The 21,607-nt window shown below is 39.4% G+C and overlaps 2 protein-coding genes across 3 annotated transcripts in view; both read right to left on the minus strand.

Moving 5' to 3' along the window:
* The window catches only part of vps39 (VPS39 subunit of HOPS complex), a 31,203-nt gene extending 29,545 nt beyond the window's left edge, over positions 1-1,658 (minus strand). Inside the window, exons 1-3 of the mRNA XM_037746396.1 lie at positions 1,037-1,658; positions 793-858; positions 349-413 (exon numbers count right to left, since the gene is read on the minus strand). Coding sequence (XP_037602324.1) covers positions 349-413; positions 793-858; positions 1,037-1,109 — 204 coding nt within the window. The 5' untranslated portion in view covers positions 1,110-1,658. The remainder of the gene's footprint in view (positions 1-348; positions 414-792; positions 859-1,036) is intronic.
* A 997-nt stretch (positions 1,659-2,655) lies between these two features.
* Positions 2,656-20,238, minus strand: LOC119474579 (transmembrane protein 87A-like). 2 transcript variants are annotated; one of them, XM_037746671.1, is made up of 21 exons: positions 20,052-20,238; positions 17,927-17,984; positions 16,387-16,484; positions 15,769-15,885; positions 15,487-15,534; positions 15,323-15,364; positions 13,831-13,957; positions 13,629-13,690; positions 13,234-13,417; positions 13,038-13,137; positions 12,811-12,904; positions 10,187-10,258; positions 9,954-10,062; positions 8,645-8,703; positions 8,386-8,489; positions 7,991-8,066; position 6,475; positions 6,212-6,276; positions 5,303-5,355; positions 4,917-4,947; positions 2,656-4,770 (listed from the first exon to the last, which is right to left on the minus strand). In XM_037746671.1, exons 1-21 carry the CDS (start codon positions 20,154-20,156, stop codon positions 4,729-4,731), a joined length of 1,647 nt encoding a protein of 548 aa, XP_037602599.1. In that variant the 5' UTR covers positions 20,157-20,238; the 3' UTR covers positions 2,656-4,728. The 2 variants fall into 2 exon arrangements, 1 of the variants encoding a protein (XP_037602599.1); XR_005203595.1 differs by lacking the exon at position 6,475 and having other exon boundaries at positions 20,052-20,237.
* Positions 20,239-21,607: the final 1,369 nt, after the last annotated feature.

Here is a 21,607-nt window from a genome sequence, read left to right on the forward strand (position 1 = left end):
GTCGTTTTTATGGTTTTTGTACAGCACTTTGTTGTTGTTTTTAAATGTGCTTTATAAATAAATTAGGATTGGAATAATCTTTGGTATTCTAAGTTGGTATATGGATGGGTCTTGAGGTGGGGGGGATTCCCTGATTCATGCCAAGACAGGGAGTGAAGTGAGGCTTATGTTTACTAGCAGAAAGTCATGTTACTAATAATAACAGGGCAATACAGTATGTAGTCCTAGAAAATCCAGAAGTATTTAAGTTGTGATTCGCTCACCGGACTTCAAAATCTTATTCCCCACTGATTTTTTTTGGTGTATGCAGAAATTAGTGTAAACCTCATCATGCAGTCTTATATCTACCTGCTGAATCTTCTTTGAGAAGTTCTTATTGGATTTTTCCAGTGTCACCTCGAACCGGTTGGTACCTAAAGAGAAAAGAGACACCAGAAATGACTCAGGCAGACAATAGTAAGTTGAGAAGGTCTGCAAATACACAAGGAATCAGTTGCATCACACATCTCCTTTTGCTTTTCCTACCTGCATCCTTTTTCCTGTGGTTTTGCCACTATTTGTAAGCATGATGAGTCTTAACTACACTGTTCAATTTGAAGGTTGATCTGAGGCATCCTAACGCCATCAGTCATGTGATGACTGTACGCTTTGGGATTTATTTTAAGATTTTATTGTTTACCAAATCATTAAATAGGCTAGCTCCAACCTATCTCTCCGACCTTTTACAACCATACATCCCATCAAGGTCCCATCCCATCAGTTGCATCACACATCTCCTTGTGCTCTTCCTACCTGCATCCTTCTTTATTCGGTAGAGGAGGAGATGCCCAGGCTTTGTTCCAACAAGCAGCCAGTCCTCTGTGGGAAGAAATACTCAAGAGTCAAGGTCTGACAGTTTAAAGGATGCTGTATTTATGCTATCAAACAGAAACATGTTGAGACTGCAGTCCAATAAACACCCAGAGGGACCACTTCAATGTCAAAGATATATATATATATATATAGCTGTGGGATAAATAAAATGTCAACAACTTACCCCAGGCCGCCAGACAGTCAATCTGAAGAGGAAGCTTCTCCAGAATAGGCACTGGTTCATAGGCGTCATGCATCTTGAAGCAATGTTTGGTGTGATTCAGTTACAGACCTCTCTGATCTCTGATGGATCGATCCTACACCGAGCTGGAAGCCTGCAGCCTGCAGCAACAACAGCTGACTGACTGACCGCTGATTAGTCCGTCAGGGTGGTACAGCTTCATGTGTCGCCATTAACCGACTGAGCAGTGAGAGTAAAATGAGGAAACAGTCCTGTAATGCTCTGCTATGTCTGGCTTGTTAGCCTTGTAGCTCTGCGACCAAAACAACAGCTGATCGTTAGCCTGCTAGCTTCGAAGTTAGCAACCTACAACTGCTCCTAAACATTGTTCATAACAACAGAAACAAAGAACCAAGGCAGTCCGGTACTTTGACGTTAAACACGTTAGGTAACTTAATACTAATATTAAACTCTAGTATGAGCCGCAGCGGGGAGGTTTCGGTAGCCAGGTTAGCTTGTGTGCTAGCTACTTCCTCAGTTGTCTGCGGGTTGTGTTGACGACGGCTGCGCGAGGGAACCGGGGTTTGACAGGCACGTGACAGAAAGTCAGCGAACACTCACGAGGAACGCATTAAAGGTGCAGTGACTACATTTGTATTCAGAGCTAAATTGAGCCCTGCATACCTCTCGCGAGATTTCGTCGTGGGGCTTTTAAACACTAAATAGTGCTTTGCAGTTCTCGCGAGATGTAATCATGGAGCTTTAAAAACTAGTTTACTTGATGAAAACAAGAAAAACTAAGAAACAAAATACTATTTTAAGGAAAATAATTGGACAACAATTATTCCCCAACAAACTATATTTTTTTCTTATTTTTTCTACATTCTGTAACATTTATATTGAAACATTAGAAGATTTTTTACATATTTTTTACATGTTAAAAAATAATACATATACAGTATATACACACATATATATATATACACACATATATATATATATATATATATATACACACACACATATATATATATATGGATATATATATCCACAAATATATATCCACATATACTGTATATCCATATATATACACACACACACACACATATATATATATACACACACACACACATCTATATATATATATAATATAATACAAAATGTTACAGGAATCATTTAAAAATTGGATATCTGAGCAGATACCATCATTCACTTCTTTTAAAATTATTATTATACAAAATTAGAATTTTTAATCAAAGAAAAACAAGTGGAAATGTTGTCCAATTGTTTAATAATTTTTGACATAACAATATATTCACAGATGTCGAGTTATCTAGTTTATTACACTTCTGCTTTCAGTTATTTGTATTAATTATTGAATTTTAAGACAGCACTGAAGCGTATAAAAGAAGCCCAGAATATTTATCAAAAATACTTACTTCAATTCCTTATTAGACCTCATTGTTATATATTTGTTTCATTATTATTATTTAGTTATTCCCATTTTTAATGTGTAGCATGTCAAAACATTAAAAGAGCAATTTAAAAGTTATACTATTAAAAACATTTAAAAAATATTAAAAACATTTGTCCTAAATGCACACAAAAACTGACATTGTAACCATGTTTTAATATAAATTTTATTCGCAGGACATACGCAAAAAGCCATACAATATCATCAGCTTCACATTACAATGCAGACTCACATCCAGAAATTGGGCTTTAGTGTCTCTCTAAAATAAAATATCCTCAACAAGACCTGGACAAATATTAAAAAAAACATAAATTAAGGAATTTAGAATATCCACACATACTGCAGTAGATTGCACACGGACGGGGATATAATTTTGCCACATAAGGCAAGATTATTTGCAGTGTGAATGGGATAAGCTCAAAGGAATCTGTAATTGCGGTGAAATGAAAATTATTCATTTAGCATGTACAGAATATTTTTTTAAACTACCCTGTGCTAATGAATTTGAGTGAGGACTTTAACAAAACTGGCCCAGTTAGTGGAGGGGGAGTGAGAAAGGATTACATACTGTACATACAGTAAATCACATGTATATTTGAATTTAGGCCCACATCACATCCGTGAGGCTTATCAATGGATTCTGTGATTCAGTAGCTAAAAAAAGTTTTCACTTTGCTGACATGAAGTGGACCTAAATCACTGTGAGAAGCTACAAAATGTTACTTTTTTATAGAGATGAAAATAAACATCCTTAATTCAAGACTCCACTACTTTGCTTGAAAACGAGTCATACATTTCCCCCCTCGCTGAGGACCAAGCAGTCTTTCATTCGTCAGTAAAAGCTTGAAAATCACCAATATTAGAGTCATATTTTCAGTTGCTTTAACTGTTCTGTGTAGTGGTGACATCTCAAGAGAAGTGATCTGGTGTAACGTTTGGGCGTACAATATGAACACTTCTGATGACACTGTGTTTACGATAGTTTATAGTTTCACGACCAAGAGGTTCGTTACATTCTCCCAGCCCAGAAAACGATGTCTTCTAGTTAACACAATTATCCCCTCAAAACACAAATGTAGCATGTTTTACCCTGACAACTGTGATATGCTTCAAGTATCAATATTCACTGATGCAGCCGTGTTTACATAGAGTAACATAAGTTATTTATTTTTAGTGTTACTCAGTCATAAGACAAACATATAAACCTTTTCAAATTTTACAACATAAACCTTCTAAATGGGCCCCTTTGTATTACCTGTTGCAATGTTTGTTAATGCAGTAGCTGACAGGAAGTAAACTTGGAACAAAGCTGTTGCCCTAGCAACAGAATGGCAATGAAAAGGTTTCGCGTTAACTTTGACAGCCCTAATTAAAACAAATTGTTTTTAGTTATCTGGCTAAATGGTTAATCATACCAAACAGTTGCCTGCTCATTCAAATATTAAGTGACCCATTAAATACGTAACGCAATAAAACACCTGCTGAAAACAGACATTTCTTTTTTACATTTAGTTGAAGATAACCTTGAGTTCAAGTGTCCGACGCTGTAGTGACTTATATATAATAATATTGTGCACAATAACTTGCTGTTTTCAGCATGTGTTTTCGCCTCCATTCGTACAATCATCTGATTTCTTGGCTGAGACAACCGCCAAATCATCATCATCAGGATTTGTACCTGAACATGTTTCAAGATCAATCCTCACAGTCCCACAAATTTGAAGCAGGTGGGGAAACTTCTCTCAAATGTTAAATATTGTTTTAGTGTAAAACCATAAGACATGATTTTGATAAATATTCTATTTAGTGTAAAATGCCCAGTTTCTGCTTGATTTTAGCCAAGTTCGGGACATCGGAGAAACATCTTTGAAACATCTTTGAAACAAATAAAATATTTATCAAAGTGCTCTGGTGTGTTATTGCTTCAGTTACAGCCCCATGTCCAGAATGCTGATCGTGACATTAAAAGCCAAACCCATCCAACTATGGGTTGCACGATACTGCCTTAATATAAACACACTATTCGTGCTTCTTTTGAGCTTATTACGGTGTTACACAATAGCTGTGAAACAAAATTAAAAATGTAAAGTGTCTGGAGAGAACAGTTGGCTTTGCCCACATTTTTTTTTTTTTGGTAATCAGATCACTCAGAACGCATTCGTTGCTGCCTCAGTGAAATTGCTTTCTTTTTCATTCTCACATCATCTTCTTGCATTTACTTCTACTCCATTTTGGATCTCTCCATCTTGGTTTTCATGATTTCCTGGAACAAGAGAAGACAGATTAAGACATGTGCAGTCATGTGATGTGTGTGGAATGATAAAGGTCATTACCAGGAGCATTTTTAATAGACAAAAATGTGAGTGGAAATCATGGGACTAGCAGAGGGAAAGTAAAAGGACCCTTTACCTCTTCTTCATCCAGCATTACAGGGAGAGCTCTGTATAGAGAGGGGGAAAAAACAGAGAAAGAGAAGAGAAGAAGAGAAGAAAAGGAGTCAGTGAATGACTGTCCAGGCCTGGGTCAAACAGCATTTTAAGATACTCTCCATAGCTTGTTTGTGCTTCCAAAGAGAGAGCGGGAGAGAGAGTTAACAGTATATATTTATATTCTGAGCCGTCCTTGATCAGGTACTGTAAGCTACATCAACACTCTTACATAAGCCGAGACAATATGACATTAAGAAGGATTACTGTTTTAAGCCGATACCTTTTCACCACAAATTCCAGGTAGCGCAATACTGTATGTTTTTAGCAAAACACTGTAATGTGAAAACTATAATTTGCTTTACTTACACATCAGCAACAGTTGTAGGAATGTTCTCCTCAACCCATTTTAGGTCTTCATCCTGGTGAAAGCAGAGTTTAGAAATACAAAATGATAGTGAGAGTTGTTCCAATACCAATACCGGAAATGCCCCCGATGCAGCCTAAAATGCTGGATCGGGTATCGGCAAGTACGTGAGTCTATGCACGATCCGATATCACGGTATCACGTAATTTATCAGCTCAATTACGCTACACAGGAACAACAACAACACGTGTCACTTGCTACCCGATCTGTATATCCTATCCCATCAGTGACAGTTGCACTTGCTCATTACCGATTGGGCACGTGCTAGTGGAGAGTGTAACGTTAGCCAGAGCTAGAAAAACATCGCAATATTGTACACTGGAAAATCTGTCAAACTAGATAATAATTTTTTTTATTTAGTATTCATTCTCTGTATGCATTTGTTCATGTTTTACAACGGTTTTAACCTCAGCCAGGCTATAAAACATAAATTCACATCCATACAGGATTAGTAGTAAAGACATTTCATGGTCGTGTCTAGAAGGGAGCCTGCAAATTGTGAAATCTGATCTGAAATCTGCAAAGACTCTTGCGAGACTTGCTGCCCGATGACCTGTCCTAATCTTAACTATTCTAGATCAATGCCCAACCTTAACAACCTCGCAAGAGTTTCCCCAGTTTGCTGGTCCCTTTCTAGCCACTACCACATTTCATCTCCATTCTGCAAACAGCTTTGGTCCAAGATTACTTCCTGTAAGCTACTGCATTAACACACATCGCTACAGAAAACACAAAGGGGCCTCCTTAAAATGTTTATGTTGTCAAGTTTGAAAATTATTATTCATTTTTGTGTGAAGAAAACAATAAATGGATAAAAAAAGAGAGATGTTGACAGAAGAACGTAAACCCACCTCTTTACTCAACAGTTTCTGGGAGCCATTAGAGTCAGGCTTTGAGCCTCTCATCTTCATTCCCTCTGAAAAATAAAGAAGCCAAATGAAATTACATAGAGGTGAAATGTTCAATAACATGATTATAACATAACTAGGTTATTTAAATGTCCATGCATACTATTACATGATTATAAGATGAATATTTATAAATGAATCTCCACATATCTGCTTGAACAGATTTAGATCATGGCCTCAGCAGCACCGGGTTATACAACACAAACCCTCAGTTGACTTGACAGCATCGTCTTTACGGGATCTGAGCAGACCTAGATTATTTGCAGATGAGTGGGTTTGTCACAGACTACAAAAATGCATAGAAGCTTTGCAGTTGTGACACAAATCTACTGGAAAACATTTCTGGCACGATCACAGAGGTCCATCAGAACAGAACGGAAGAGAAAAGAAAAGTGTTTCCACATTTAGTGTGTTGATGTGACAAACATCCCTGCAGCCCCCTCATGGGTCTGGGATCTACAATAAGCTATTCAAGCACTGAGATGGAAAAGCATCCACTCAGTTTACCTGAAACAAACCCGGCTTTGGCTTCAGGCAGCTCAAAACTACAGTATATATTAGCTCTGTTAATGTTAGCTTTTACTGGATACTTAGCGTGCATATCAGATGTGTTTACAAGATGACAACACTGGTTAGCTGGCTGGATGCTTCATAGCAAACAGTGAAAAATGCTCCATCAGAGACAAAAGGGATCACTCTTCAGTAAAAAAACAGCACAAGAAACATGGTGTCCTGGCTGCTAAATCACGAATCCTGCGAATGCATGACCCGCCCTACTCTGCCTCTGACTGGCTGGGACTTGTTGTCTTAGGTTTAGGGATAAGGAATGAGTTTGGGTCCAATCCCAGGGTTTAAGGCTGTCCCACTGTCAAATCATCAGGAATCATCGCAGTCATTTTGAGCCCTTTATGAACACACTCCGTAAATCTGCATTTCTGCAGACTTTGCCTGAGGGATTACCCACAATTCATAGTGTTGTGACGTTAAACACAGGGTTACCACGGTTACCAAGTGTTCATAGAAATGAGTTGAGGACCTGCCATGGTGTTAGCTAGCACACTTGGCCACAATAGCACAATATTTCGATATTAAAGGACCAATATGTAATAAATGCACTGTAATAAATCATAAAATGACCATGATATGTCATATAAAAATTAAGGAAACATGCTGAATTGAAATACTGGCTTCTCCGACAACAATGCCAGTATGTTCTCCTTTGAAATTTCCATTCCGGTCAGGAACATATGTTTTTGTTTTGGCTGGTGTGATCCCATCCACTGCCCGTTTCAACACCCAGTTACCACATATGAAACAAATTGGCACGTAAACACAACGTTCTGCAGCCATAGAAGCAAACAAACGAACTGGATCAACAGAGATAACGTTAACATTAGACTCTACCCGATCTGAAAAGCCTCGCCTCATCTCTCTGTGGTCCGTGTTCAGCTGGGTTATCAAGGCAGCCGGTATTTGAGACACCAGAAGCTAACGTGGTCATGTCTAGAAGGTAACCATTAAATTGTGAAAACGTGCGCTAACTGCTATCAGTCACATCAGAGAAGCAGACGGCTCCAATATTTTGAATTTGGACTGCTGTTACTTATTTTAAACACTAGCTGTCAGTACTGGTTGTCATGGTATCTGAACTGTACTAACACAACAGCCCACCCATCTATTAGTAGTATAAACACTGTTTGAAGCAGATGTCCTCAGTCTTACCAAAGCTTCATTCAGCATTGGCTCCTTGGCCTCTTCCTCGTCATCTTCTTCATCAATCAGAGGAGAATGGGAGAACCTGAGAGAAAACAGAATCACATAAAATAAATACAACTGCTGGAAACTTAAACTGGGGCGGCTGTAGCTCAGTGCGGGTCGTCCTTTGACCACAAGTTTGACGGTTCGATTCCCCGGCTCCAACAGACTGCATGTCGAAGTGCCCTTGAGCGAGGCACTAAATCCCAAGTTGCTCCCCGGGCGCTTTACAGCAGCCCACTGCTTCTAAAATACTTGCAATGGCTTAAATGCAGAGATCAAATTTCTGCATGGCAAATAAAGGTTTCTTTCTCCTGCCTCTAACTGACAGCAATGTTTCTGGGCTACAGATGGACTCTGACCTCTGGCTGTTAGCAGACGGCCGCAGCAGCACCATGATAACCAGCAGAATGGTGGAGAACAGGAGACGCCAGAAGGCATCGTCTACCCACAAGTCCCTCCAACCCTGTGGAAAGGATAAAAATAGAAAACAGTGATGATATCAGGTTGGAAGGCGAGTTCACTTTTTATCTCTGCATAAACAAGAAACAGAAACCTCATGAAGGGAACCAGGACCGAAACACGACACAATAATCAATCAATAGCAGACATCAAACTGACCGTCTGGCAGTCTACCAGCTTGAAGACTTTGGTGGTCCAGATGATGAATATGATGGAAGCTGTGGACATAAAGTAAACACAGGTCTGTAAACAATATGCAAATGCTGCACATGAATCCTCCCACCAGTGGAACCAAAACTAGAAAAGGTTATCCCAGCCAAAGGGTAGGCAAATATACAGATACATTTACATACTTTAATACATGAGGAGCATATTGAAACAATACAGGATGTGTTTTAGAGGAATGGTTCACTACTTTATACAACTACACTTTTTCACATGCAGTAGTACTTCCCAACACCAGTAAACACTTCCCCTTTACAGACATGCCCACTTTATGATAATTACCGGCAGTTTGAGGTAAAAAAACATGCAGTTTTTTTAATATAGTATACATGTGTAATTTCCCCTATTCTAAAAATGGTGTATATGAATATTTCTGCATACTGGGGTCCCTAAACAGTTTTGAATTACATACATTGGGTATCACTGTAAAGCTGAGACTCTTGTGGATCCAAACAGCCCAACTGTATTCATGTGTAATGATTTTAGTTCCCATAAGAGCCATTTCATGGTAGTGAGACCATTTTTTTAAACTTGACCTCACTGTATAAAATGACCTGTGGTGACCTCTAGGATAATCACAGTCTCCTGAAAATTTACAACCACAAACTACAGACCTAGAGCATTCAGAAAATGGATAGCTTTCCTAGCTAGATTGACAATAAAGGGGTTTCTGAGCAGTTTACACAAAAGAAGTGCTCGCCATCTAATGGGCAAAAAATGCAATTCTTGCAGAAATCTCCAAATGTCAAAAGTTTTTGATACAACATCACAGCATGGCTTCTTCTATGGTGTTCCTCAAGGTCGTGGTGTCTTAATGTGGTATTTTGGAGGGATTATTGATTATTTGAATCAATTCTTGAGGTAAAAATGGTTAAATTTAGCCCCAAATCTGTGTAACAAATGGTATCAACCTAAAAATTGCTGCAACAACTTATGAGACGTAATAGAGCATGGGGATGACCATCATATACTTCTATCATAATGTTGTAAGCCCTTATACACTGTCACAATGTATTAATTAATGTTTATTTCTGATTTATAACTAGAACTACTTGACACACAGTGCTGAGCTGCATCTCAGCACTGTGTGTCCCAGCTTTCAGAAGATATACACCACTTCTATGTGACATATACTGTTGACCTGCTATCTCCCCCTAAACACCCCCCGTACTGAAGCAGCTGTTTCCGAACTAAAGCACAGCTCTACTAAGAGGCAATCCATCTTAGAGCAGTTGCTACTTACCGACCACAGAGAAGATGAGAGTGTTGGTGAAGTGCTGATACAAAGAGAGTTTCACTATATTTCTGCGGAGCTTCAGGAGACGAGTGGTTTGAGACAGACTGATGAAAATGTGGATGCAAATTAAGGAGAACATACTGTATATACTTTCAAGTAACAACGATCAAAAGCTTATATCTGCAACACTTCTGAAAATGCAAATGAGTAGCCGTTTTGGCTGGACGGGTAAAGGATATCCACCACATGACGCAGGAGTCAATAAGGGAGAGGCTGAGATTAGCCACCAAGGCGACCGTCCCGTAGAAACCCTGGAAAAAGAAAACAAGAGTCGGATTTTACAATCGAGACAAATCATGAGCCTCGAGGTCAGCAGAGAGCAAAGAGTGTGAAGTCACAGGGCTTTTTTTAAACACAAGATAAGCTAGTGTTAAGATCTGATGAAGATGGAGCTGCCTTCACATAAAACACATCTGCTCACTGTGATGGAATAATTGATACACAAGTTATCTTTGGAAGGAAGAGGTCCGGAGCTGATGATGTCTTACAAAAGAAGGTTTATTGAAGCTTGATCAAGGAGAATTGTCAGGTCTCCACAATAGATGCTCTCTGCGTGAAGGCCTCACAACTCTGCCCTTCCTCCCTGGTGCTCAGTGTCTTACCCCTTATCATGTTTTGACTTACTCCGTTCCTCTGGCCTACAGATAACGGTGGCTCCTCTAGACAGGACTCCAATCCAAGAATGTCAACAGAGGGACACTCTGACAAACACTCTGACCTTTCTACCAATAAGAGAGGAATTGATGGAAAATTCCATCACACTCACCAAACTACATCTCCCTCCATTCTTCTTACTGTCTTTCTTATCTTATGTTTGCTTGTATAACGTTGTGTTTCCATTACTTTTTGGACTTACTGCAGCGTCTTTGTCTGCTTTTGTATTTCACTCTTGATCAAATACGTCATTCCCGGTTATCATCACTAGTCTGCCTCCCAGGGACTAAATCCCTGCGTAACCTTCTCTCTCTGCTCACATCAACTTTATTCATACGGAGTGCCTTGAAAGCTGCGCCAGGCAAGATTTTTATGTAATAATACACCACCACTATCAGCTTCAATCAGCCTGTGGAGGCTGCAACTGCTAATGTCCCATCTGCAATTATTGAAATGCAGAGGGCTCATTATATTTTCCTGGATGAAATTCATCTGCAGCCACAGAAAGATTATGAAATAAGGGGTTAGAAGTGAAATAGAAAATAGTCCTCTAGACAGCAGTGAGAGAGTGTGTGTCTCCCAGAGGAAGCTACACTCGGTGTTAAATCTTTTTCCTCTCTCATCCATTTGGTGTATTTTGGGATTCAGTAAATCTTCTTTGGGTGGTTTGGTTGATATAGATTACTGTGTGCGGATTAGTGCAGTCAACACGTTCTCATCCAAACTCGTCACATACTGACGCTTCGTCAGACCCCTCGGCGTCACTTTTCGGTTGCAGTAAATGCGTGCTTAACGTTGTGAATTATATAAAAACACTTGCTTAGGTTCAGCAATGAACAGCTGATTGTAACGTGAAAATGAAACTTGACACACGGGGCATGAGCACCGGTCTCCTGAATGAAAACAGCGTGTGTGTTTGTTGGAGTCAGTTGATGCTACCTAACAGGATCTCTGTTGGAGCTGAGGTGCCATTTCGCTAACTGTGAACACCTGGCCAGTGTTCCTGAGTTATTTCAAGGCCTATTGAAGGAGGCTGGGACACGGGCGGACACGGGTCTTGGGGTGCGGGGTATAACACATGGACAGTGTAACTGAAGCTGCGGTCGTGTGTTGCGATTGGCTCAATTTCAGCGAGTGCAGACCAGATTTTTTACTGCGCATGTGTTGCACCCCAAAGACATGACGCGTTGATGAAGCGTGACCCAGCCTCCTTCAATAGGCCTCGAGTTATTCAAGCCTGCCTGCCCAGACGCCAGTGCGTCGGCCTCTTTTGTTTGACACTGACAACATGCGCCTCACATTGACCACCGCCCTCATACACCACTGATTCTGACTGTCACACCTCACTACTTTAATAAATGAGTTTGTTATTGGTAAGTTTGATGTGCATCTCCCTCCTTTGTTGCAACCCTGCGAGCCAGAGACACATGAGGGATTCACAGGAAATGATGCAGCATGTAAATCCAACATCACTGTTTTTAATTTGAGCTCACTGACATCAGCCTCGCGGTTTACTGATCACTCTTTGGCTTTCATTTCACACTGCTGCTTAGGGCTGAACAATTTTGCGAGAGGGAATGATCATTTTTACATCATTATTCTCATTGTATAACATATTAAAATGATGATGGTGTGATTTTTGCGGGGATGTACTAAACAAAGATGTTTTCTTAAGTCGGTAGAATATCACGTGAAGGCCAGGCATCACTGCAGCACCACAATATTTAATTTAAAATGGTGTTTTGAAACACATTTCGTTTTTAACAAATATTGCGCCTCCTGCCAATTGAAAATTGCATCAGGCCATATTGCGATTTCGATAAAATTTTGATTCATCGTGCAGCCCTGATGTCGCTGCTTCACAATAAAAGCATTCAACTAGCAAAACCACAGGGTGGCTTTTATTGTGAAGCAGTCGCAAAAAACGCAATGTAGTTGTCATAGAGGTTAGCGCTGACAGTACTTAATAAGAGGGGTTACAACCAGGACAATTCAGACGGTTAGAGGATAGTTAGCTTTTATGTATTTGTACTAATTATCTGAAACTGTCACTGTGTCCTACAAGGCGTCTCTTTCTCCAAGTAGGCTAAGACGAATATTGTGAATGACAGCTGTTGGGTGGTGGAGTTTATTAATAGTTCATACTTACACCCGTCACTCTCAGCACACCTTCCACAGAGGAGAAGAGCAGGTAGAGAAGCCCGACAGCTACCAGTCGGTGCACCGTGGTACCCAACCTGGGCCTACACAGGTGAGGAGAAAAAAACTGTTTAATTATACTTAGAAATGATTGAAATGAGAATATTAGCAGCAAGCCCCCCACTGTATTGAGACATACCGTGAAGCAAAAGGTGAGTTTTAAAAGTCTAAACTTACTTGACTATGCCGTAACCAAGACTGACAATGAGGACCAGGATCCGGGCTAGAGATCTTTTGAGTGCAGAGAGCAGCTCAGCAAAAATCACAGCACCTTGAACTGTGAAGATGAAAAAACACACAAACAAAATGAGGATTACATCAGACTGAAACGAAGAGAAAAGGAGAGACAAGCAGAGGTATAAAATCTACCAACCGAAGTCTCCTTTGTAACGGATGCTCTGGTATTCAGAGTAAAACACCGCTTTTTCCAGCATGCCGAGGATGATGACGGCGCCAATCCAGAACTGGATCCGCAGCAGATCCCTCCAGTAGCAGGCACACCAGAAGAGCCAGAGAGCCCCGAACAGCACGTACACGATGCACATGATCATAAAGAACTGTGATGGAGAGGAGAGAAAGAAGCTTTGTTCAGCCTTTGAGTGGTGGGAAGACTAGTAATGCGCTGTATGAATGCAAGTCCATTTACCATTTATTCTGTATGTTTCAATTTGAAAACTATTAAAGGTCTGTTTGCCACAGACTGTAATGTCATGTCATTTGTGTGTTTAACCTTAAAAACCCTCCCTTTATAAAACTTATGGTACATACCATCATCAGGGGCCAGTCTGCTGGAGAAGAGAAGTCATGTGGTCCTCTCATCTCCACTTTCACTGGGGAAAGAAAAATTAAAAAAGTCACTCTTTAAAATTCTCAATTATCAGACTTTTCATCCCTTTCTGTTTTCATTAACTTATCTATTAAGTAAATATGAGATATTCTAAAGCTTTTGGAGTGAAACAGTGTCTCTCACTTGTGAAAGCAAAGTTGACCTGCTCCGCCCCGATGTCTTCGTCCTCGACTCCGCGGTACACAGGATGCACCTTCACTATGAACAGGTATGGACTGTCCTCCCAAGATTTGGCCACCGCACTGATGTTCTGCAAAAATAAGAATCACAACCACGGCCCTCAATCTGAGCCCAACACACAGAACATGCTAAATAAAAGTCCGCAAAAATAGTGATGTTTGTAAAGTCATTGGAGATAAACTGAAGGAGAAGGGATTCGTGTGCACAGCAGATCAGTGAAAACACTCAGACAGCAATATATCACAGTCTGCGATTCCCTGCATAGAAGTGGCAGCTCTCAAGATGAAAAAGATGAATTCGCTCTTTCGTACACGCCCCCCAACAAATTATTTTTCAGAATTTGGTCTGCTTTAATTTGTGCACCGTGAAACCGAACCAGACTAAATAGAAAACTAACCAAAAGCATTAATATCACCCTGACTCCGACTAGCCAAACGGACTACAGGTTGTGAAAGCACCCTTAGTCGATTAATTGACTAAGATTTCTTTAGTTGATTAGTCCTTTTTTAAGCTTTTTCACACTGAATGACTTATTTCCAAGAAACTTAAGAGGACATCTCTGGTAAACACAAGTTTTAAAGAGGTGCTTTTGTGTGATTCCTTGAGGAGAAACTCAGTTCTACACATCTGTGTCGATTAAATCAACTAATTGATTAGTCGACTAAGAATTTCTTTGGTCGAGGCCAGACCCAGTTACTCTAAATTGACAAGTGTATTATAACTGGACTGGACCAACACACAATCTGTTCCTAATGCGAGGGAGCGCAAAACAAATTCCCACCATGACCTTCGGGGCTCCGTAGGATATGACCTCGTATAAAAACACACATTTAAAGACATTCGCTCTGTCGTTTTTAATCCGTCTTTCATTGAGAGTCTCCTTTGTTTTTCTTTTATCTGCTGGTTTCACAGCCTCTCAGTTAAAGACAGAAACAGTCTCAACAGTATTGTTAAATAATTCCTTTTGTAACCAGCAGATCCTCCGTAAGGCTGAATGTATTTTAGCATCTTCTGGTCATTTTCTGTTGCTGTCAGGACGCCGTTATGGTTTACCGAGTTGTAAAACTAACCCCTATTATAAATCATTTATCCCCTCTGCAATCAGATTATTGAATGCTCCTTAGACTTTGTATTTCTTACGGACTTTTATTCTTTTACCATCACAAATCCTTTTATCCTTTATTAGACTGATCCTTCTATTGTTCTTATTCAGTCTGTTTATTTATTAGTTAGTCTAATTTACATCAGTAATCATTTTAGGTCCTGTTTTATATTTTTAGCTTACATATATTGTTGTTGTTGTGTGTCACTGTGTTTTATCTAAGTTTTTATGTTTTTATGTACAAGCTGTTACAAAACAATTAGTCCTAGAGGGATTAATAAAGTTGTTTCAATTGAATTGAATTGAATTAAAAGCAATAACAACATTACTTACTGGCTTGTCGGGCCAAACAAGGCTCTGATTCGATGGGTCACTCTAAACAGAACATAAAAACATAGTGAGCTTCATAGAGTTTGGTGATTTGGCAGTGTTAAATAAACATAATATGGTGAAATCCCTTTTATTAGCATAATATATCAGCTTGATCAGGGACTCACCTTTGGGCTAGTGAGGGGCTGATATGGGTTGTAGTCTGTGTAATACACCTAGGAGAGGAGGGCAGAGTAAAGAAATATCTATACTATACATGTATGTAGCAAACAAACTGAAATGTTGGAATGATGAAAAAAAAGCACATAAGAAACATTTTCATGATGTTACATTAACATTAGATAACTGCTGCACACTGAGGTTAAACTTACTGTGTGTACACAGTGATGATTAATTGTGTGTTTATGTGCTATCAATAGTAAGACAGCATGTTTGTCATGGTAACAAACCTTCGGTGAGAAGAGGGAGGAGCAGTTGTCGAAGTACATGTAGCCCTGACTGTAGAAGCCATTCCAGCCGTCTTTCAACATGTGGTCCATACCAAACATGTTCATCGCTTTGTTGTCCTACAAAAAGGGACAGTGAGGGGAAATCAGTTACACTGTGCAGTCAGTTCATTCTCTAAAACTATACAGGTGCTGCAACATTATACCAACATTAATGGACTACGTACTACATACGATCCAGAGGTGGTTGTCATTTGACATACTGTAAAATGTATTGCGTTTTGGGGGGGAAAGTGCGCTCTCGCCTCGCTTTAAGTCCTTCTTGTTCTACCCGTTTTAGGAACCTGTTTTGAGCCTGACAGAAGAAAACACCCCTGACCCCCCTGCTTCAAGACTGACAGCGACAAGGTGAAGTAAATCAGCTGCTGTTTGAGATGCTTCTGGACGAAGAGCCAGCGCTGGCACAAACAAAGACGGAAGAGGAGCCCAAAGCCATGAAAACACTTTGAGCAAAAGACACCAGCTGCTCTGAAAAGTTCAGGAAGTGAACTTCCTGAGAGTGAAAAGTCCTTAAAGGCTTGAAGAACAGACAGACATTAACAGACAAAAGTCACTACTCACTGGTGTGTTAAAGACCTCATTGTAGCAAACAGAGGAGCGCAGGTACCAGCTGATGTTGAAGGCCAGGTTCCTATCACATAACGCTGTGTCACCCTGGACTGCAGAGAGATGAAACAAAGATTATTAGACAGTAATAAGACCTTACGTCCCACCAGCTGTTCCAGATCATCACGTCACAGGAGTTACTCTGTGTGTTGTAATCTACTTTTTGTGTCCGTGCTTTCCCCCCCGACCTCCCTCGTCTAGTTCTATTTCAAAAGGTGACTTTCCCTATTTCCCTACGTCATGTTGCTGCATTGCATCCTGGTCTATTTTCTGCTACAGCGGAAATAGAAATCCGTATCTCTCCCTCATTTAGAGTATTGTGGATTTCTTACTTCCTGACTGGTGAATGCTGATGAAAAACTGACGTCTCTAGAGAGAAGAAATAGTCTCTGATTCTGAGGGACTGACAACAATATCTGACGTTTACTATCAAATGTTATGGATTCTATTTTCTCCTACCAAACGCCATTGCCTTATCAGCAAGACTCAAATAACTGCTATAACAATAAATAAAATTGTCCCTGAGATAAGTCACATTGTGTTTAAGAGTTTTAGGGTGAATTTTACCTTTAAGATTTTAGATTCCTGAAACTGAAATGTGTTTTTTAATGAAATAACACACCAAATCAGCAGCATAGGTAATGTCACCATGTGGGCTAAAAGTGGCAGCATAAAAAAGGGTGTATACAGCATATGGTTCTATGGAGAGCACCATGACAGTGTGACTCATCTGTATGGTGCAGATAAGATGCTCTCCAACATTATTTTTTATCAATTCAAACACTGACATTTTGTTCGTATTGCCAAGAGGTTCCCTGTGCAGCTTTTCCAGGAAAATCAGCCCAGCAGGACAACCGGCTTATACGTCATGTTTGGAGTTTAGCCAGTGAGAGTCATAAAGGCATCGTGGGACGTGAATTTCAGCACAACAATGCCATTCCAGCTGATATTTAAATGTTAAACCCAACACTCTTGAGTTCTTGTGATAGTAAAGTTACTGCTTATTTGTTTAACTAAAACCAGCTTGAGGTGTATTGTAACTGGGTCAAAACTAAGAGATACTATGAAGCCAAATTATACCTCAGGAACTGCATGAAATTTCAGAGGAAAGAGACACAGCGGACAGAAAGGGCCTTTCTGTACAGAACATTTCATTTGCCTGCTGTAATGCTGTATTGTATCACCTGACTTGGGTCAAACTGGCAAATTTTGAGTGTGTTTTTTTTTTTATTTAAGTGTCTGATGGGTGGACTTTACCACTTGCTACGTTATGACTCACAATATTGTCCAGCAGTACCTGAATGAATGTCTTGTTATAGTAAATGTTCTACCTATCAGACGAATGATCTTTGTATGTTAATATTTATATAAGGTGGATGCAGATGCAGGAAGTAGCCAGGGGAAATGCTACCCTCATTGTTGGCATGAATCATGCAAAGCCCCAATTCTGTTGGTAAAAAACAACAACACATGATGAAGAGATCAAACTTCTTACACTTCATGAAGATGGTGGTGTTGGCATAGAGCGTCTTTCGAAACACAACTTCCTGTGTCTGAAAACACAACAAAGGAGAATCAGTTCTTAACTCTAGCTCAGTCAGATGACATCAACACTCCTGTTTGGAGCCGCTTCAGGCCGACAACACAACATGTCATTAAAGATCTGGGTACATTTTTAGGAGGAGCAAAAGATGATATCAAGTGAATACAACAATATTTCATTTTGTGAGATAAAACACTTAAACTGAGGATAGCAATTAGCCAGATTAAGCATCAGCTTTTTCATGAGCTATGTGCACACTACAAGGGGTGGACACTGGAAACAATAAAATGTACTGACGTTTTTGTATTTTTTCATATTAGGAACTGCAAGCTTCTGGCTAAAACACCATGCTATAAACCAAAACACAACTTTTTTTTGGTGCAGTGTAACATCACTTACAGAGGTCAACTGTAGACTGTGTGAAATGCATTTTTTAAAGTGTCCATAAAAGTGGTTATTGTTTAACTACTACCCTGGCTACAGTAACAAGGTAGGGTCATTATGAAACACATTTATATTTACTTTACACTAAGTTTAAACTTTATCAATTGGTTGTTTGTTTTGGGAGGTGCTGCAGGACATCTACTTCCTTGTCCATGCTATTTGCACAAATAATGACTGTAATGATCCTCAAAACTAAATTCTATGCATTGATTCGTTTGATATTAGAAGATAGATCAATATTGTTAGATTATTTCTATCCATCCTAACTCATTAATCACTAGCCTATATTAGCATTAGAGAGACACTTTTGCCTATTATGGTCTTGAACAGAACTTGCTCAGGACTTGGTCTCGACTGATTTAGGACTAGGTCTTGACTCGGACTCAACTGGATCTGGTCTTGGACTTGATTTGGACTCCATTAAAGGTCCCATATCGTGCTCATTTTCAGGTTCATACTTGTATTTTGTGTTTCTACTAGAACATGTTTACATGCTGTAATGTTAAAAAAAAACTTTATTTTCCTCATACTGTGAGCCTGAATATACCTGTATTTACCCTTCTGTCTGAAATGCTCCGTTTTAGTGCATTTCAACGGAATTGCGTTGCTAGGCAACAGCTTGGGTCCATGTTTACTTCCTGTCAGCTGATGTTATTCACATCCACTGCAACAGGAAATAGACTGGGACACATAGACTGGGACACATTTATGTTTATGTTTAAGATAAGTGGGGAAATTTGCAAAAAAAAAAATCGTGTGATGATCCATATATATTGTATATTTGTGACATCACAAATGGACAGAAATCCTAACGGTTTGTTTCAAACGCACAATTTCTGATTACGGGCTGTGTATATTTCTCCGTATATTGAACGTTTTGATAGTTTAACAGTATTTATAAAGCACTTAAACCTGCTTTATAATATTAAAGACATGAAAATCTCACTTTTTTACAATATGGGACCTTTAAGTTGGACTTCACCCCTAAGAGTCTGTCATTCTCTGAGGCAATAACTGGTTGAGCAGCATGTTTTCTGACATAACGACATTCCTTTCTTTTATTTACATGTCTGTTTGTAGATTTCCTTAGTAACACACTGCTTTTACAAAAATGTTTCCACTGGTAGCATATTACATTTGCACCACTATGTAACAGTAGCACCCTATTTGACAGGCAGAGTTATGCTGTATAGGTAATTAACAGTGAGAAGTTCATCCTGTCAGACAAGTAGAACTGGTAGCATTTACATTAGACCACTATGTAACGGTAGCACCCTATTTGACAGGCAGAGTTATGCTGTATAGGTAATTAACAGTGAGAAGTTCATCCTGTCAGACAAGCAGAACTGGTAGCATTTACATTAGACCGCTATGTAGCAATAAGAGGTAGCTCCATAGCTGACAGGCAGAGTTAATAACATATAGCTCATTCCCAGTGAGAAATTCATCTTGTCAGAAAACCATAACACATCAAAGAAGCATTGTGTGTCTGATAGAAAAGGTGTATTAACGCTACAGCTGAATGCTAGAGGCTAGCTAGTTAGCTCCTCTGCTAACAGCTGCTCTGGTAGCTGTAGCTCGACAGGCTGAGTAATAACCGTTAACATGTATTATATATGAAGGTTTAACTGACCGAGTTGATCTCCACGCTCCATACTGAGACCTCTGCTGCTGTCCCGAGACGGAAAACTAACACAAAGAGCAGGACACATAACCGATGCGACTCTGGCATCTTCATTAGTGCTTCTATCTACAGTCCACAGTAACAGACAGACGGGTCAGACTGGATCCGCCTCCAGTTCCGGCTGTAGTTCACCGCGTCGCCACCAGATGGCGACAGAAACAATCCAAACGGCTCGAAACTAGAATGTTGACGTCACATAAAAGGTCCCATATTATAAAAAAGTGAGATTTTCATGTTTTTTTATTATAAAGCAGGCTTGAGTCCTATATAAATACTGTGAAAGTATCAAAACGCTCAATCCACAGGGAAATACACACAGCCCGTATTCAGAAACTCTGCTTTTGAAACAAGCTGTCAGGATTTCTGTCCATTTGTGATGTCACGAATATACAATATTTAGACCCTTTACACGGATTTAAACGTAAACATTCTAAATGTGTCCCAGTTTATTCCTGGTTGCAGTGTATGTGAATGACATCAGCTGACAGGAAGTACACATGGACCCAAGCTGTTGCCTGGCAATGCAATCCTGTTGCAATTCCGTCAAAATGCACTAAAACGGAGCGTTTCAGACAGAAGGGTAAATACAGGCATATTCAGGCAGACAGTATGAGGAAATTAATTTTTTTTTAACATTACAGCATGTAAACATGTTCTAGTAGAAACACAAAATACAAGTATGAACCTGAAAATGAGCATGATATGGGACCTTTAAGCTAAGATCAAGCTAAATACTACCCCTTATTGTTTTATTAAATATATAAGTATTCTCTACTTCTGCTCTCAGACTATGTATAGCTCTGACCCAAAAGTAGTCTTCATTATGGTCATTTTAAAATACATTTTGTTAAAGAAAAAAAGGAATTTTCCTAAATTTGTAGCTAACCTTTTTTTTTTTTTTTTTTTTAAATGTCAGTATACATACAAGATGCATCAGCTAACACACTAAAAAAAGAGCTAAACTAAGTGTAACAAAATATGAACCATTTAAATAAAAGGAAGTATAAAAATAGGAGCAGTATATACAGTATTGACAATAAACAGACTATTAACAAAATTGCACAAGTGGAAAATGACATTGCACAGTGAGAATGAAATGAAATTCCACCTGAAAATATCAGGTTATTGTTAGTTTTTTGGTGTGTAAGTAAAAGTGGTTTACTGGGAGCAGTGCTGGTTGTGGAGTCTGACAGCTGCAGGAAGGAAGGACCTGCAGAAGCTTCTTCACACACTTTGGGTGGAGCAGCCTGTCGCTGAAGGAGCTCTCCAGTGCTGAGATGGTGTCCTGCATGAGGTGGGAGTCATTCTCCATCATGGAGGACAGCTTAGAAGGACTCTGAAATGTATATATATTTTTAATATTTGCATTTTGAATATCTTTTAATCATTACTTTTTATAGTGCCTCCTGTATTGTAATGTATTATATGTAATGTATTGTTGTTGTTTTTTCTTTTTTCTTACCTGGACCTCGAGTCTGCAATAAAGTTTGAATTGAATTGAATTG

The sequence above is a fragment of the Sebastes umbrosus genome, chromosome 16 (genome assembly GCF_015220745.1).
Source record: "Sebastes umbrosus isolate fSebUmb1 chromosome 16, fSebUmb1.pri, whole genome shotgun sequence".
Classification (NCBI taxonomy): Eukaryota; Metazoa; Chordata; class Actinopteri; order Perciformes; family Sebastidae; genus Sebastes; species Sebastes umbrosus.

What these genes read in the sequence shown, in the direction of transcription:
- LOC119474579 (XM_037746671.1), bottom strand. Translation starts at nt 20,156, where the DNA reads ATGAAGATGCCAGAGTCGCATCGGTTATGTGTCCTGCTCTTTGTGTTA. An exon ending in GGAGCGTGGAGATCAACTCG is followed by an intron (nt 17,985 to 20,051) that starts GTCAGTTAAACC and finishes TTGTGTTTTCAG; the next exon opens with ACACAGGAAGTTGTGTTTCG. An exon ending in CACCACCATCTTCATGAAGT is followed by an intron (nt 16,485 to 17,926) that starts GTAAGAAGTTTG and finishes ATCTCTCTGCAG; the next exon opens with TCCAGGGTGACACAGCGTTA.